The sequence below is a fragment of the Drosophila tropicalis genome, unplaced genomic scaffold (assembly GCF_018151085.1).
Source record: "Drosophila tropicalis isolate 14030-0801.00 unplaced genomic scaffold, ASM1815108v1 contig_158, whole genome shotgun sequence".
NCBI classification, from domain to species: domain Eukaryota; kingdom Metazoa; phylum Arthropoda; class Insecta; order Diptera; family Drosophilidae; genus Drosophila; species Drosophila tropicalis.
Genome location: NW_027172602.1, coordinates 9,716,704 through 9,734,426, shown reverse-complemented (window position 1 = coordinate 9,734,426; position 17,723 = coordinate 9,716,704). Strand labels below are relative to the sequence as shown.

The following is a 17,723-nucleotide window of genomic DNA, read 5'->3' as shown; positions in this document are numbered from 1 at the left end:
CAAAAAGTAGAGGAGAAGAAGCAGCAGAACAAGAGGAAAAGAAAAATAACAAGCAATTGGAAAACTTAAGAAAGGGAAAACTGTGCAAAAAAAAAAAAAATCATCAACAATTTCTCGGCAAGTTTTCCCTTTTTACCAGGCAGCAAATTAGCAAAACGCCTCCCCCGCTCCGCCCTCACCCATCTCCTTCTCTCAGCCATCACATGGTCTTGCTCATTGCATGTGCCATTTAATCAACAAAAACACTTTTTATTGTGAAAAATTATGACAAGGCAAAAGGGATGGGGATGGGAATGGGAATGGGAAAGAGAGGGAGGTGTAGGGCTATTTAGTCGCTTGTTATTGTTGCTGGTTGTTGCTGCTGTTGTTAATGTCAAAAGTGTTATTGTTATGCAGACAATTATAGCATGCGATAAAAACGCTTAGCTGGAATGGTTTCCTTTTTTGTTTTTCCTCGTTTTTTTGGGTTGGGTAAAGTCTGTTACAATGAGAATGGGCATATGAAAATGAGAAAATATGTTTATTAGAAACTCCAAAAAAGGATGAATATGGACAAGAGAAGACAAGAAAGAAAAGTTGTGGAGTGGGTGGTTGGGTATAGCGAAGGTGAAGCCAACCAGCTGTCCCTATGCTGATCAGAGATCCATATCTACAGTTCAGTATCCATCTTGACCTCTTCTATCCTCATTCCTCATAAAAAAAAAACTCATCTAATTCTTCAATCTCTACAGATTCATTTGAAATTGAAACAATTTGTTTGAGTGTATTTTTATTTACACCAAAATAATCCAGCTCTCCCCCTCGCATTCCCTTTTTGGCTTCCCGGGGAGACATTAAAACGCCAACAGCTGCACTCAAAAACTAGTGTAAACAATATGAGCAAGATTTTCATTTCGGTATCAAAAATATATATCATACGGATCATGGATCAACATTGCTTCGAGTCAAAACATGTGACACATGTCCGCAAATGGATAAATCTTAGCAAGGAGTGGAGGAAAAAGAGTTTTAAACATCAAAAGGAAAACGCAAATACATACATATATGTATGTCGAAATATCATCAAAAAATCATCATCAGACTGTGTGGTCTGACCACTAAAGACAAAAAACATAGCACTTTCCGCAAAATGTTTAACATAAAATAAATATTATGATGATTTAAGAACTACTTATGATCTCTTTGACGGATTTCAAAGATCATTTGAAGGACAAGAATTTGTCAAAGAATGAAAAACTAAAGGCCTTGAGGACGTCTGATCTACATAAGTATATGGAAAACCCATAAGATCTCAACCAGAACCTTCACATTCAGTAACTATTTCGTGTCATAAGGATGAATGTTGTCCAGGGCTTTAGTTCAATGCAATTAATCATAAACATTAACTCTAAAAAATGTTAAGAAGAGGAAAGGCAAACCCATTTTCCGCTAGTTTATTTTTAGTGTTCTCTCTCTCTCTCCATCTCCAGCGCGTTTTCTCGTTCTTTCTAATGCTGATTTTTCTTATAATTTCTAACCACAGCATTCCACACAAGTTTATGGCCATTCATCTTAGTCAATTATAGTCGTAGGCTTCCTTTTTTCCATGTTCTTTCTTGCGGATCGACCGATCGATCGATCTAGTTGATCTTTCATTTCCTGCCCCCACAAACAACATCAGCAACAACAGCAACAAAGTGACACAAAGTGTATGGAGTCGTTTTGCAACTTGAATCTTTGTCTTTAATGGCCGCAAACCGAAAATAGTCGAGACTCTCGAGATCCCTGGCAAAAAATGTTGATGATATGTAGTCAGAGGCATCCCCATCCTCATCATCATCATCATCATCTTTGTCGCCTGACCCATATTTATTTTTGGCTTCCTTTTTTTGTTTTTTTTGGTTTTTGCTCTAGGTATAGCAGCACTTACTACTAGTAGTCGTTGTTGTTGTTGTTGTTGTTGGCACTTACCGAAATGGAAAGAACTTTTCCAGTAAATGTCGTCCCAGGCTGCTTGTTGTCATCATTGTGTGCAAAATGAAATGTACGAAACCGAAAAGTGATCGACACGATGTATTCAAAAGGAAATTGCGCACATGCACAATTGAAATACGCTTTAATTAAACTAATCAGAAAATATATTTATTTTATAGTATGCACAAGTACACACACACAGACGCCCACACTTGAAGAACATGTTGCAGATACAGATACTTACTTATACTATATAATATAAGTATCTCGTATCTTTCTCTCACTTAATAAATGCACGCCACAAATAATGCAATATTTCGGAAGGCAAAAAAAAATAATAAAAAAATAAATAAACAACAAATATTATTAATTTATAACGAGGCGACGCGACGCGACGCGAATTTCTTTTGTTGCAATTCTTTATCTGAGTCCTCTATGTTCATTAAGATTGAAAGAACTTTTTCAATGTCCACAAGTGAATTGAACTCCATCCAATTAGTCATTTGAATAGTCACATTGTCAAAGAAATAAACTCATTAGCTCGATCTATCTACAGATTCTTAGATGTTCTAAGAAGAATCTACGAAAATCTTCACATGGGTGTCTTAACTAAGCTGCTTTGAAAATTTAAGGACAAAGTCTTAAACTAATCGATCACCTTATGAAAATATAGACACAACCCTTTATTGGAATTGGGTCTTTCTTTCCCCCTCTCTTCTCTCTCTCTCTCTCTCTCTCTCTATGTGTATCAATTGACACTTTACAATTCGTGTAAACTTTTGATTAAGGGGCAGGGGATTCATATGAAATTTTTCTGTTATTACTTATGATTTCCAAAAAAAAAAAAAAAAACAAAAATACTGAATAATGGCAAACTTTTCTTTGTTTAAAAGAAAGAAGAAAAACAAGAATCTCTACGACATATTCATCTGAATCAAAACAAATGATTCGTTGGAAATGAAATGATTCATTTTAGGTAAAAGTTTGTTTGGAAAACAAATGTTTTCAGGCCTGTTTTTTGATGATTAAACACGAATAGGATAGTGTCCTTCAGCTGAACAGAGACAATGAGTGAGAAAGAGAGAGAGTGAGAGAGTGAAGCATGTCTTTTAATGCTCTGTTGATCATGATGATGGAAATGAACTTTCTTTGGAGACAATTTGCATGAAGTCTCAGTAAGTTTTTTTTATTTTGTTTTGATACTCTCGTGCTTCAGCAATTATATAAATTGCGAAATTCATTTCGTCTCTTTTCAATTGTTGTTCTATCTGCTGTTCCCCTGCCATCTCCCTCTCTTCACTATGGTTTGTTATGGTGTTTGTCAAGAGAGTGAAATAAAAGTCTTTTACTTTTATTATGTACATATATTTCTTGTTCCAGCTAGTTGCTCGCTTGTTCAAGTTACCGTTAACCGTTAGTCCAGGTTACAGCACTCACATACACATGGATGGAGTAAAGAGAGGGGTAAAAAAGCAACGAAATTTCGAAGTTTGGCGAATATCACGATGAATCATAAAATAATTTGTTTCTCTTTTCCACTTTGGCAAACCGCGTGGGGGGTCAGACTCAGGTAGGAGGATCAATTCAGTTGAAGGCATGGACCAAGGAACACACCACACACACACACCTGTGGGAGATGAAGCTTCTGATGATCTGCGGTTTTACCTCCGCGGCGACGACGGCGCGACAACAACGAACGACGGCGACGACGGCGACGACGACGACGACGACGACGATAATAATAAAGATGCGCGCGTTCGCATTGAATGTTTGCTTGTGACTGAGGAAACGGACCAACCCAACAACCGATGGCAACCCCCAATGCCGCCGCCAGATGAGGAGTCAAGACCAGAGGCACACCGTGGAACAACGGGACGACAACCGGAGGCGAAATATAAGAAACTTTCTGTTTCTCTAAGATCACAAAAGGAATTCATTAAGTTCAATCAATTTTTATGTCTTACGATAATATCAGTTTGTATGTTTTTATAAAAAGTGTTTAAAAATATATATTATAGACTAACAAATATAAATTTCTATACATTTTATCTATGATTTACGATTGCATTGCGAACCACTGTGCAGCAAGCTATGTCACGCCGGCGGCAGAGGCAGAGCCGTTTTTCGAGCAAAAGACTCTAGCAGAGACACAATACCAAATAGTCAGTGAGAGCGAGAGAAATGGAGGCAGAGAGAAAAAGATTGCAAGAGAGAAACGATCCAAATGGAAAGAGAGACAGAGGGTGAAAAAGAGATGGGGAGAAAGAGTGGAGCATTTGGCGCATGCGTATCTGAGGAAAAAGAAGACAAGACCGAAAGAACCAACAACAACAAAGAGCAGCAGCAACAGGATGATGGAAAAGAAGGAAAGGCAAAAGAAAGAAAGGCAGTCCGCAGGCAGCGAGGTTCAATCAACTTCAATTAGTGAGACTGACAATTAAATCGATAGGCAACAACAACAACAACAGCAACAACATATGCAAATTAATTAGCCAATATTGTTGTATTGTCTAATAGGAATCCAATTGGCAAAACTATTTCAAGCCTGGGCCAGATTGACCGGCTTTTAGCCACTACTCTTTCTCTCTCTCTCTTGTATCTCTGGCATGGTATCTATTTCTCCTTTCATTACACACACACACACACATAGAGATTGTCTTGATATTGCAATTTTCCAGCCGGTCTGGTTTTTCCTCTTTCCTCCATAAACATTTTGATTTTGCTTTGTCCATTGGCCTCCACTTGCCTTGGTCAGCATGCGGAAATGTTCCAAAGAGAAAGCGCAATAATCCAATAAGAGAAGCAAGGCTAAAAAGCCTACCAGATGGGCCCAAAAGGTTGGCATAGGGCAGAGGTTGAAGGTTTGTTGACATTCCCCACAATAAGAGGGACAGGTGCAAGAGAAAGAGAAGACCAGCAAAAAGTCTGTCCCCTATATAGTATATTTGGGGATATATTGAAATTTGAATTTTCTTCTGCCTATGAATCATTTGGTCTTTATGTTCCCTACAATTGTATTTATTAAACAAATTGCCTCAAAACCAACAAAAGCTAGCCAATTGACATGGCTCTTACTCATCATTGGGAGCATTAGGGAAAGAAGCTCTTAATATTCGAAATCAATTAAAACAGTTGAAAATTGCAAACCAAAACAAATTTCAACAAATTAGTAAAACAAATTAATATATTTTGATCAATTGCTACTTGCCATTCGTTTGAGGAAACGCCACTTGGGCAATATGATGAAAAATTGCGAATATGCGGGTGCTTTAGCAGAGGCAACTAGCCATAAAAGTGATAGACATATTAACCCAGTAGTCCACATTTCGACGACGTCGCTGGACAAAGTAGCAATTTTCAGCTTTGTTGCGTGTGTGTATGTGGGAGTTGGAGGAGCAAGAGGCGGAGCACTTATGGGCGGGTATATACATATGTATGTATATACAAGTGAAGCATGGCAGACACGCGAATGCGATAAAAACCAAGTGGATGTTGCCAACCGGGGCAAAATTTACTGTAGTCATTGCATTTGAATTGGCGAATGAAAGAGTCGAATGGAACAAGCCAGCCCCAATGATGGCTAGGGGGGTGACGGAGGGACGAGTTCGTCTGCTTGTTGCTTATTTACGACACAAGTTGGTAGACCACGCACTTCACTTTTGCCTCTTACCTTGGCCCTTTCTGTTGGCCGCATAACGTACTTTTCAATACACTTTGCGTTACCTTATGTTTGTTGTGTGAGTGTGTGTGTGTGTGCTTGTTTTTCTCCATTTATCCTCCATTTTTTCTTTTGGTTTTTCCTGCATTACAAATTGAAAAACTGGTTTATGACCTGACTAACTTTAGCTACGTGCATTGAAAAGTGAAAGAAGAGAAGAAAAAAAAAACTGTTGCATGATCTTAGGCTGAAAAATTATATGCTAAGCAACAGACATGTGTGTGTGTCTATCTACCTGTGTGTGTGTTGGTTTGAGGTGTAAAGATAAGGTCGTGGTGGTGCGTGGTGTGGAGTGGTGTGGCTCTGGTGGCAAGGGCTCAGCCTAATGGCTGCTGATTCGACTAAGCAGCTTAGTCAGCTCGCCAAAAAGTGCGTGCAGAGACAGACAGAGGGGGACAGGGGTGGCCGGGAGAACAGGGCCCAAATATAAAACCAAGGCAGCTTAATAATTTTTCAGGGCAAAAGCAATTCCCTTAGCTTATGCCAAAAATAAAGGTACACTCACATTGCAATCATGAATAACATAAATATTCAGTTAGGTAGCATCTTGTGGCATATTGAAAACTTTTGCTCTCTGAAAAATATGTGGCCAGATCTGGGAACACTTTTAAATTGTTCCATAACCTTCATAGAACATTTAGCTGATAAACTTTCAATTCCATTCTCAAATTCTTGCATATCCTATAGAAAATAGAAGAATAGAATTGAAGGTAAAGAGAGCATTAAATGGCCACACGTTTTTTTTTTTTTTTTGATTTCAGGTTTTCTCGGTTCCCTCAAGATTATGCTCAACTCAGATGAAAATGCGTTGCGGGACGCGTGTCTCGCATATCCCGAGTTCTGCACCTGTGTGTGTGTGTGTGTGTGTCCTGTCCTCGTCCCTCTCTCTACCTCTCACTCTGTCACTCAGCTATTGTGTTTGCGTGTGTGTGTGTGTGTGAGTGTGCACGCGTGATAAATGGCTTTTATCTTTTTAAAGCACTTCACTGCACGGCTAACCAAAAAAAAAAAAAAAACGTGAAGAGAACAAAAAAAGAAAACCAGGCGAAAAATGGCAACCGTCGACGCGTCTAACGCCAAAAAATTATCCAATGTTACGGCCACGCCTACTACCCGTTCCTGACGCCCCAATTGTATACGCAATGCAGTGGCAAAAGTTGCCGCTTCCCTTTTGTTGCTTTTATTTTTTTACTTTGTCATTTTTTTTGGTTTTTTTTTTTCTGAAGTAGATTTTGTTTTGTTTTGCTTTGGCAGGGCAGCATCTGGCGGCGGCAGCACCAGCAGCAGTGGCGTCTACACCACGTCCTTGTCGTCCTCGTCCTTTGTTCAGTCGCCATCATCGTCCTGGTCCTGGTCCTCGTCCTCGTCCTCGTCCCCGTCGTCGTCATTGTCGTCATTTTGTGCGCGTTATGAGCAAGTTAATTATGGTGTCTGATATTTTTCTTACACTCTTTGCTTTTTCCCTTTGGCTAGTTGCCGCTTGCTTTGCCCCAATGCGGTATATTAGCACTCAAAAAAAGTAAAAAGGCATATGACTTTCGGTATCCCTTTCAAGGATCTTCAATCTATCATATATTCGCATCCTTTGAAAGTTGTTAAACGATCTCTTATTTGATCTTGGCCTTTTTTTCGAAGTTCTCTTAACGAAATGAAGTTCTTTTCTAGTCCTCCAAGTGCAGCGAATCATCAGAGGCGACCATGGTGGATTAGATTTTTCATTTGCCATGAGATGAGTCATTTGCAAACAAGAAAAACTTCTCATTGAAACCAACTGGTGCCTTAACTATACACTAAATATACATATATGTATACCCATTCATTTAAGTATATACATATGCATGTATTTCGTGCATGTATTTGTATTTGTACTAATTTAGAGGCGATGGCAAGAGTTTTGCTTTAATGCCACATAAGTTCGTTCGCTTCATTTCATCATTAATATTTAAGCGTCGTCGATTCAATCGATTGGACTACCAAGACGAGGTGGAGTGGAGTTTGGGGCATAAACATGAAATGAGCAAAACTTGTAAAAGTAAAGGGAGAGAGGGAAAGACGGACAGGCGTATATGTATGTACATATGTATGTATGTATTTAGCAAGTGTAAGCTTGATGGACAGAGAGAGACGAGTCAGGAGACGGCATCAAGTCAAATTGAAGTTGAATTTCTTTCGCTTTTGGGTTTAATGAGCGAAATGTAATTACTTAATTAGTGAATATGTACAAATATCTATCTATATCAGTGTCCCTGTGGGTGTGTGTGTGTGTGAGTGCTTGGGGTGTCCATTAAAGCAGCTTAACGCTGATGCCGCAAGTCGCATTTAAACTTGATTAGTTTTATGACCCCTTGATGGAGTGGGTATGCGGCGGGTAGGGATGGGAAAGGAGGAGAGCGCCATGCATTCGCCTAATCCTAATCACTGGCAACGCCTGCCAAGCAAATCAAAATCCAATCAATGACCGGTTGCCATATTGATTGTCACGAATGGCTGCCGGCCCAAAGCCCCTCGCCGCCCTTTTGGGAGCAACTTTTATTACAATCAAATGCATAAACTTTTATGGTAGATAAAATCGCACGCTTTGCCTACTTTTCAGCGTCAGGCCATTTTATGAACAAACATTTCGTTTTGCATACTTTTGAGCGCTGGCATAAAATTCCACTTTTTGACATAAACACCGCAAATATGAATGCCGCAACACCTGCGACCGACCCAAACGCTTCAAACACACACATACAGAAACAACAAATCAAATGCGCGACTTAAATCTACCAAAGGCTGGAGATTTGGGGGGTTGGCGGTGGGGTGTTTTTCTTTTTTAGCAGTTATGTCTAGTAAATAAATAAAAGCAATAAGCAGGCGGCAGACATTGTAAGTAGGTAAACAGAGCGCGCGCGGCTTCTCAGGGCCCTAACACAATACTTGAGTACTTTGCTTTTTTTTTTTTTGTGTTACATTTTAAAGAATTATGGCCACACGGGGAATCGTTGGCCCAAGAAGACAAACCGAAGTTAATGATACCCTAATAAATACGGAAATAAGAAGAGCAGTTGAAAGAGAAGATCATAGAAGGCAGAAAGTTGAAAGTGTATAAGAGGGAAAGGGCCAATCAATATCTGGGAAGAAAGCAAAGAATGTTCTCTATAAGGACACCCAAAATATAATGGAGGATACTTAATAATAAAAGCATACAAAAAGCAAACAAGAAATAGAGAACTAAGAATCAAGAAATGACAGAATCTAGAAAATTACAATTAAAAATTCATGAAAAATATGATAAACATCAAAATAAACCATGTCCAACCTGAAACCCCCTGCACAAGGACTAAAAAACATCTTTAGTATCTTATGGATTAGCGGTACATGCAAAATGGCGACCATGCCAACTGTCACACATTAGATAACTAAAGACAGGAGGAGGGAGGAAGGAAGGAAGGAAGCGACTGAGTGGATTACACGCGAACAACAAGCTAAAGATGCCGACGCACCAAAAGATCTATGTACTTTTTATGTTCTTTGAGCGAGAGTAGGTGGTGGGAGGTCTCCACCTCCACGAGAGGACGAGTATGAGGTCAGGTGGGTGAGAAACAACAGTTGAAATTCCCATGGTGCAAACTTTATTCTATTATTGCGACTCTCAAACAATTGAAAGTTGCCTTGGCCTGTAAAGAGCCGAAAGCAGAGCGAGTAGTCTCTGCGGTCTACCCCATTGTGTGTCTGTGTCTGTGTCTGGGAGTAGACACATTTCTCAAGGAGCCTCGTCCTTGGTTTTACACTTGAACATCTGAGTCTTAAATCTAAAGCCTGAGCCCACATTTATGGCATTTGGGATTTTGCAAAAAATAAATAAATAAAGAGCTTAAACTTGGAAGCCAAGTTGGAATTAGTTACTGGTTTTAGACAAAACGAAAGTAGCCTAGACTGGGGGGCTGGGGAGGGCTGATTCAAAGGGAATCAAACAGCTGGCACATTGATTACCATTTTGAAGTACCAAAAATTTTAAACGGAAAATTGTTGTACAAACAGCTTTGGCTAAGAGCAATTAAAAGCGAATGTAGAATGGAGGATGTTGTTGTGGATGATGATGATAATTGCCAAGAACAATGAACTGCGGAAAGTGGCTAATAGAAAATGCAAAACAAACAAATATTAAACAATTAAACGGAAATTAACACAAAATATTCACACACATTTTACTAATTGGATATTGCCAGAGAAGGAGCCCAGAACGGTTGCACTTCATTAATAAAAGGACTTTCAGCCAGCCAACCAGACAGACAGTCAGACAGACAGACAGACAGACAGATAGATAGACAGAGGAAGTGAGTTGAAAGTGAACGGAAATGAGTGTATGAATATTATGGAGAGAAGAACAACTTCAATGACTTCTTACCCATACCAACCCCCTTTCTCTCTCTCTGGCACTTTGGGGCTGGCTATAGCTAATGAAGCCCCACACGCACAAAAAAACGAATGAGAGATACAGGTAACAAGGGAAAACAACTAAGCGGAAACAGAAGCCAGGCAAAAGCCGGATGCTTTGGATACGAGAGCAACTTAAATATGCAAGACATCGCTCGGCTGGGCGCCAAATGTGCCACCACCCAAAAAGTGGTCCATTCCATCTCCAACCCTAGCACCAGAGACCTCTAGAAATGTCGAACCAGCTGTGCTCCAACCAAGAAAGAAATTTCGTCCCTCTCCCCACCCAGCAAATAACATAAACTTGCAACACTTTTACCTCATCATCATCCTTCTGTTCTTGGGTTCTCTTCGTCTTGGTTTTGGTCTTGGTCTTGGTGGTCTTTGTCATTGTTTAAGGGAAAGGAAATTGATTTCATGCCAGACACTTTCTATGCTAAACCGCAAACATCAAAAAACCAAGCAGAAAAAAAACCTACAAAAAAGAAAAAGAAAATAGGGAAATGGCAAAAGAAAAATGGTAGCCAAAAAGACAATGGGCAAAGTGACATAAATAAAAGCCGTGACTATAAATCTTTAGCATAAACGTTGAGAATAAAGTCAAGGGACTGCTGCGGTGAGGGGAAAAAGGAAACGTATAAAAGGAAGGCACGTAGGATCCATGGCCATCAATGAATGAATGAAAAACCGAGGGTAAAATGCAGATAAATATGCAAATATACAAGTTGAAAATAATCCTAAGCAATAATCTAACCCCCGCAAAGGGGTTAGCCGGCGACAGATAGACAGGGATAGAGATAGAGAAAAGCCAAAATGTTGACGTTTCCTTTTACTACTAATTGCCAACTCTCACTCATTCTTTTAGCATTCGTATAATAATAAATAAAAGCGGCTTCAAATCAATCGAAACGAACCCAGAGAGTGAAAAAAAACCCAAGGAACCCTCCATTCAGAGCAAAACGCTGGAAATTTTATGAGCCCGCAAGGGTCACATTAAAACCCATGTTAAGCAACATCGTATACAACGGTTTAAGGGTTTGAGTTTTTGGGTTTTTGGTGGTGAGGTGAAACATCCCAGGGATAAGCATCGCACGGCTTGCTATATCCCTATATCCTACTTCACTTGTGTTTTTCTTTTTCTGGTTTCGTTGGTTTTGGTTCGCTCTCCGGCTCGGCTGGCATTTTAATAGACTGTTGATATTGACGGTGTTTACAATATGTCTGAGCGTGACATAAACCGTGACCACGTACTAAGCCACTACCCAACGACGAACCACGAACTACGGAGACATAGTTTGTCTCCGTTTTTGGTGAGATAAAACTTCTTATCAAATAGAAGCAGTTGCTACAAAAAGATAAGTTGTCATAATAAACGGTTTCGTTTCGAAATTCATATTCATATGTAAAAATTAGTGGGATTTTGGAGACTACTGCCTACTTTTAGGCCCACATCATGAAGGAATTTCAATAAGTCTTTACTGGGCAATTCAATTTAGATGTCAATCTTGCCGTGGTACTCACTTTTAATGCATCCCTTGACCATCCGTTCAAATAAAATGTTGCGCGAAATCAATAGCCGCTTTGTGGCCCTTCAATCGGTAGCGCCTACATAATTTACATATATACAAAGCTGTCTATATGTATATATAATGTATGTACATATGTATTTTACTTGCTATTTGTCCCACGTTTTGTATATTTTGTACCCAAAAACTATCAGATATAATGAACTTTTTGCCAAATGGACAACCTAAATGACCAAGCAAAATCGAATGAGTTTCGAATTTTCGCCCACCATGTGGACATGTGTGTGTGTGTGATGTGTATGTGTGTGTGGGTTTGCCAAAAGGGTTGTCATTGCATGAAACGAAGTTGGCATACCCTTTGATATTGGTTTTTAGTTTCAACACCTCGACTAACAAAGCAAAATCGAAAAGACAACGACAGTGAACATATTTCTGAAGTAGGTTCCCCTTCCAAGTTTAACCTCAAGCCAGGAGAAGGCAAACAAAGGGGATAAGGGCGAAACAAGGAAGTAAAAATCTAATCCATTACTCAAACCCGCAACACGAAAACGACGTAATGGTCCGCCACGTTCAGGTTTAGTTCGGTTTTTCGGCTTTTTGTTGGTTTTTTTTCTCTGTCCGACTGGTGTGAGATGAAACCAAGTGCGGCGTAAATCTTTTGTAACGGTTTTAGTGGGTCCTTTCAATGTCGTTGTTGTTGTTCGTGGTGGTGGTAGTGGTAGCATTCGATTGAAGGACTCTGTGGCATGCTGAATGGGGCACGTCGATGCGGAAACGGAAATAAAACTGCAATTTGCCCAAAACGAAAAAAAAGAAACCAGTTGAATGTCATGTGAGGCGGCAAATGCGAGACGAATCGAGACGACAAGTTTTCTCGATAACTGAAAATGCTAGAGAGACGTGCAAAACCAAAAAAAAAAAAAAAAAGTCAACTAACTTTTTGACATAAGAATATCCTTTTGCAAGCAGGCGGAGCCGGTTCATTCTTTTGGGTTTTTTAATTTTCACAACTTTTGACCCAAATTCATTTGTCACAAAAGGTGAAGGTGGTCAAGCAGCAAAGAAAGGCGCAAGTTGTGTTTTCTTTATAAATAAATAATAGAGTGCGTTAAGTAAAGGTTTGTGGGAAAACTCCTTCTATTTCTTCCTATCTGCTGGACTACTCTCTCTCTCACACACACACACGCTGGGGAGTCATAAAGTGTGGGACTTATATCACTTGGATGAGCTGTAGGCAACACCAGAGACCTTTAAGAGAAGTATCCTTTTTTTTTTTTTTGCTTGTTTTGATTAAATCTTCAAATCGAATGAAGAGCAAATGAAGGGAGAGAGGGAGTAGAAACTGCGAAAACTCTTTCAACTCCATAAATTTGGATAATTTTTCAACTATTTTATCTCTGAACTAATAGAAAACCTTGCACCCAGGAGAGAATTTTGTCAACCAGGTCCTGAAAATGAGAACAATTCATATTAATTGTGAAACTTTTTGCCAACACATGCAGTCCTAATGAGCCGACAACTAACTAAAGAGGAGAAGAAGGAGTCAAAACTTAAAGCCAAAACCGAAAAACCCACAAAGCCGACAACTATTTATACTTAGTTTTTGGGGCACTTTTGAGTCTGGGCGATTCAAGCTTAATAGCCGGAAATTAAATCAAGATTTGTGAAAATGAAAAAAAAGCATGCGAAAAGGACCAAAGTCCGTGCAAAGGCAAAATGTACGCCATTTGCATATTTGTCGCCATCGTTGTACTTGCCCCTTTTTGGTTAGTCCTGGCTGATTTCATATCTAGTCACTCCATGGTGGAATAGGCAGACAGACAGACTGAACGACAAACTAACTGACTGACACTTTGACCATGAAAATGAAAATATGTTGGAGTTTTGTGGTCAACTCTTTTTTGTTTTTGCTTCTTTTACAATTTTGTCCACCAGACTAGGAAAAATGCTTGGTCTCTATGTCTGAGTGTTTGTGTGTGTGTGTGTGTGGATTTGTAAAAAGCGCAAGTGTAATTAGTGTGAGGCTTAACGGGGCTAAACAAACAGACAACTCGTGGGCTGGGGCAACCCAGACTCCAAAAACCAACTACTACAAACACCGAGTCACCGACCCAGACTTACCCAGACCAGTTTTTTCTTTTAGACCACAAAATAAAATGAAAAGCCAGAGAATATATGTATGTATGTACATACCTACAAGTTTACAACTATTGCCAAATTGCATTTGAATAGAAGGCAATAGCTGTTGCTTTGGCTCCAACTATTGACTCTATGACTTTGGTTGGGCTTGGGCTCGACTTGGGTTGGCTGCAATTCGCAAATTGTCTTGCTGATAAATTGCCATTGTATTATTTACGAGAGAAAAAACAACACTCAGAGCTTTTGGCTCCGACTAGCTGACGTCTTTTTTATGCCTCACTACTTTTTATGATCGGGCACCCATGACGTATGTGTGATATTCTCTCACAAAGCCTTTAGCTAGTCTGTCTGTGTGTGTTAGAGACATTTGTTTAGTAGCAGCGGCCTTGGCCAGTCTGTGCCCGACGTGTTGAAAATTATGTACTGCATAACAAATTTGACTTTACGATGGCATCAACACTTTACAGATTATTATTCTCTCACAAGACAGGAGAAAGGTTTGCTTAAAAACAATTATTATTATTTTCCCTATTGTAAAAGGTATTTGAAAAACATTTCAAATTATGATTATTATTTTGTTATTGGTTGTAAACAAAAACTTTCAACTGATTGAGAAAGCAAATAAGTTAACTCTTAAACTAGTGCCGGATATAACAATCCAAAAAACCCAAATATCGATAAGTTTTCAGGGTTCTCATGCCAAACAGATGATCAAGTCGCTAATCCTGTTAGCCATGTCGAATATATATGAGACCTCTGCCATAATAATTCTTACTAAAGTCTAAAGAAGTCTCTTTGAAGGATAGAAATTGAATTGTTTTGCACATATTTCAGTTCAGTATATTCTGTTCAACTAACTCAAGTCAATTGTTTTATGATTGCCCGACTTGACAGCCATAAAAAAGCCATTCATCAGGGCAACTTCAACGATTGCTGTTAATAATGATGTTGCTGCCGGGCAAAATTGTTGATGTTGTTGTGTGGAAAAGATGGTGAGGGGCTGTGGGGGGGGCGAGTGGGCGAAAATGCGTAAATATCATTTGCTGTGTGTTGTATGATGTGTATTTGTGTTGCAGTCATGGTCGTTGCAATGACTTTAGTTTTTATGGTAAAACTTCCGGCAATCAACGACTCAAAGAGAGAAAGAGAGAGGTATCGAGAGAGAGAGCATATTTTAGAGTGAATAGCAGCTGTTTCTGTTGTCTTTTGCTACAATTTCAGTTTAATCATCTTCACTTTTATCGATGGTGTTGCATATATAAAGAGAGATATACATATGATGGCCTTGATGATATGATAGGAATGAAGGCTTTCAAAATTGCTGCACATGTGATATAAAAACCGAGAGAACCAAGAAAAGTGCCCATATCAGAAATAGTATCAACTGAAGAAAGAAAGAAAGAAAGGACAAAAAAAGGCAAAAAGAAAATAGAGAGTGAGATTATATACATAGTTGGAGAAGGGGAGAAGGTGGCGTTGGAAAAAGTAAAAATGTGGATGGCGTTAAACTGGAAGGAGAACGAGAGCAAAGTCTTTTGATTTATGCGCAGCAATTAATTTTTGCGCATTTTTGTCGCTGCTGTTCGCTGTAGCTGGCAATGCTTTGCCTGATGCTAGATGTTGCCATGGGGAAGTAGCAACTAAACGACCAAACGTCCAATGACGACAACGGCAACGGCCACGACGACCATAATGATGATGCTGATGATGACGACAACGACATGGACATGGAACTATGTAAAAGGCGACAAAGCATCATGCATAAGCACAGTGAGACCAAATTATAAGTCCCACCGAATGCGAATTTCGATTCCATTTCCATAGTATTTCTAAATTTAAAGGTATATCCTTGTTCTTGGACAAAGTCTGTTGTTTCTATAACTAAATGGTTTTTGTTTCCAGTTTGTGAAAAAGGGAAGATAAGAAGGCAATGGCAAAGATAGTTTTGCATATAATTTTCTACATGTTTCACACCACTGTGCCATACACACACGTTTACTTACACACACACACACACAGAGAAACATATATACATTCATAGGCAGACAGGCACGCAGACACTCTCGGTAAGGTGCGTTCACGCGTTGCAATGCGGAGAGATCAACCCACAGTTGCCGCCTCTTTTTCCCCCAAAACAAACGCACACACACACACACACACACGTATGGGGAAATTGAGAGAGAGGCCCGGTCTGGGCCTATGCCCTGCCTGCTCGACATTTTTGTGCACGGCTGCGGCTGCGGCTGTATAGAAGTTTCTGCGGCCACCAAAATGGGCAACGCTTTGGAATTTTAGTTCCACTTTGTTGCCTCTGTTCCGGGGGCAAGTCCTGCACTCTTCACAGAGTCAGAGAGAGAGAGAGGGAGAAGGCAAGCAGTGCTCCAACTGCGGCTGATGTTGTTGGTGTTGTTGTCATGCTAAGTGTTTGTTATGATTTATATTGGTTTTATTAAATGTTTCAACAACCTTTTGGCGAAAAATTATTTACTGCACACAGACCAGACCACGCATGAACGCACGAATGAAACACATAAACGAATGGGATGCCATCAGGCAAGGGAAAGGTGGGGGATGGCTGGGGACGTACCAGACACTTCTATAGCTTCAACTCCAGCTCCAGCTTCTGGAGCCATTAAAGGTTGAGCGCAACCTGCCAGCCTGAAGTTAATGACGGCAAAACGGCTTTAAGCCAAAAACTGTAGCAGCTGTTTAGGGGCCCAGTCTAATGGTCACTTAGGAAAGTATGTACTTAAGAAGGGGATCCATTTCCTAAGCTTAATGGCATTTGTGTAGAGATCGTCATAGTTATATTACTACAGTTTGGTTTAAACAATAGAAAGCAAGAGCCACTTAAAAAGTTATTAAACTAATGTTTAGTTAAAGCTCGAGTTTAGTTGAATTTACTTTATATATTTTTTTTACTTTCTAGTAACGAGAAAAAAAAAACTTTCTAAGATGAGCAACAACAGCAAAGGCAATGTGAAGGATCAGGTGGAGCGACAACAATATCCTTGTCTCAAATGCACGTTTTCTGATGGCTTTATTGTCAGCTTTTGGTACTTAACTTATGTTCAAAGTGACAGGAAGAGAGAGAGAGAGAGAGAGAGTGCAGACGCATCTGCAGTCAGAATGCTTTCTTTCTTTTCGACTTGCGTCTTGTTTTTGGCCAACGAAACGTTGAAAATGAGCACAAAGTGCTCGAAAAGTCACCAAAGACGATGCCGACGACGATGACGACGACGCCCAAAGACTTGAATGACTTTTCATAACTTTATAAAAGTTGACACAATGCATAAGGAGGAGCAGCTGGGTGGGTGGCGATGACAATGAAGACGTTGGCCTGACAATGGCCAAATGAGTGGGTGGCGACAAGGGGTTGGGGGGTCACCTTTTCTTCGTTTACTTGGCACGTTTCCGCTTCCGTTTAGCGCCATTTTTTGGAGCACTAGGACCCTCTCCTACCCTCCCGCTGCTGCTGCACTTGAGCAGCATAATGAATATTTTGCTAAATTGAAATGTTGTTTTTGTTGTCGTCTTTGGCTAAAACACACAACGCCCAATGACCCCACACCGATCCCCGTCCTCACCTCTCTATGCCTAGGTCTCTTATTCTGTCTCTCTGGAGTCACTTTCACTTTACGACTGTGGCGATGGCGGCAATGGCGATGGCGATGGCAATGGAAGGGAGTGGGTTCTGCATAAATATGAAAAATGTAAAATTTAATATGCAATTTACGTCAGTGAAAAGTTTTCTTCGTCCCCCTCTCCCTCTCTTTGTCTCTGTGTGTGTGTGTGTGTTTCTGCTGTGTCCTTTCAATTTGCATATTTCTTTTGGCCTGGCACTTTTGTTGGCTCTTAATGTTTACACTTTTTGTTACAGGTTTGTTGTTTGTTCTTGCTCTTGTTTTTTATAGTCTTTTGGTCACTTTCTTTCTTCCTTTCATTTTTTGTTTTGGTCTATTGTCTGG

At 39.9% G+C, this 17,723-nt stretch overlaps 1 protein-coding gene across 4 annotated transcripts in view; it reads right to left on the bottom strand.

The window, feature by feature from the left end:
• Positions 1-17,723, bottom strand: part of spri (sprint) — an 81,778-nt gene that overhangs the window by 48,261 nt on the left and 15,794 nt on the right. Inside the window, exons 1-2 of one of the 4 annotated variants that reach the window (XM_068302802.1) lie at positions 3,581-3,731; positions 1,951-2,104 (exon numbers count right to left, since the gene is read on the bottom strand). The exons of 2 other annotated variants lie outside the window; for them this stretch is intronic. In XM_068302802.1, coding sequence (XP_068158903.1) covers positions 1,951-2,006 — 56 coding nt within the window. In that variant the 5' untranslated portion in view covers positions 2,007-2,104; positions 3,581-3,731. Of the gene's footprint in view, positions 1-1,950; positions 2,105-3,580; positions 3,732-17,723 lie in introns of those variants that run through there. One more of the 4 variants, XM_068302805.1, reaches the window with a different exon arrangement.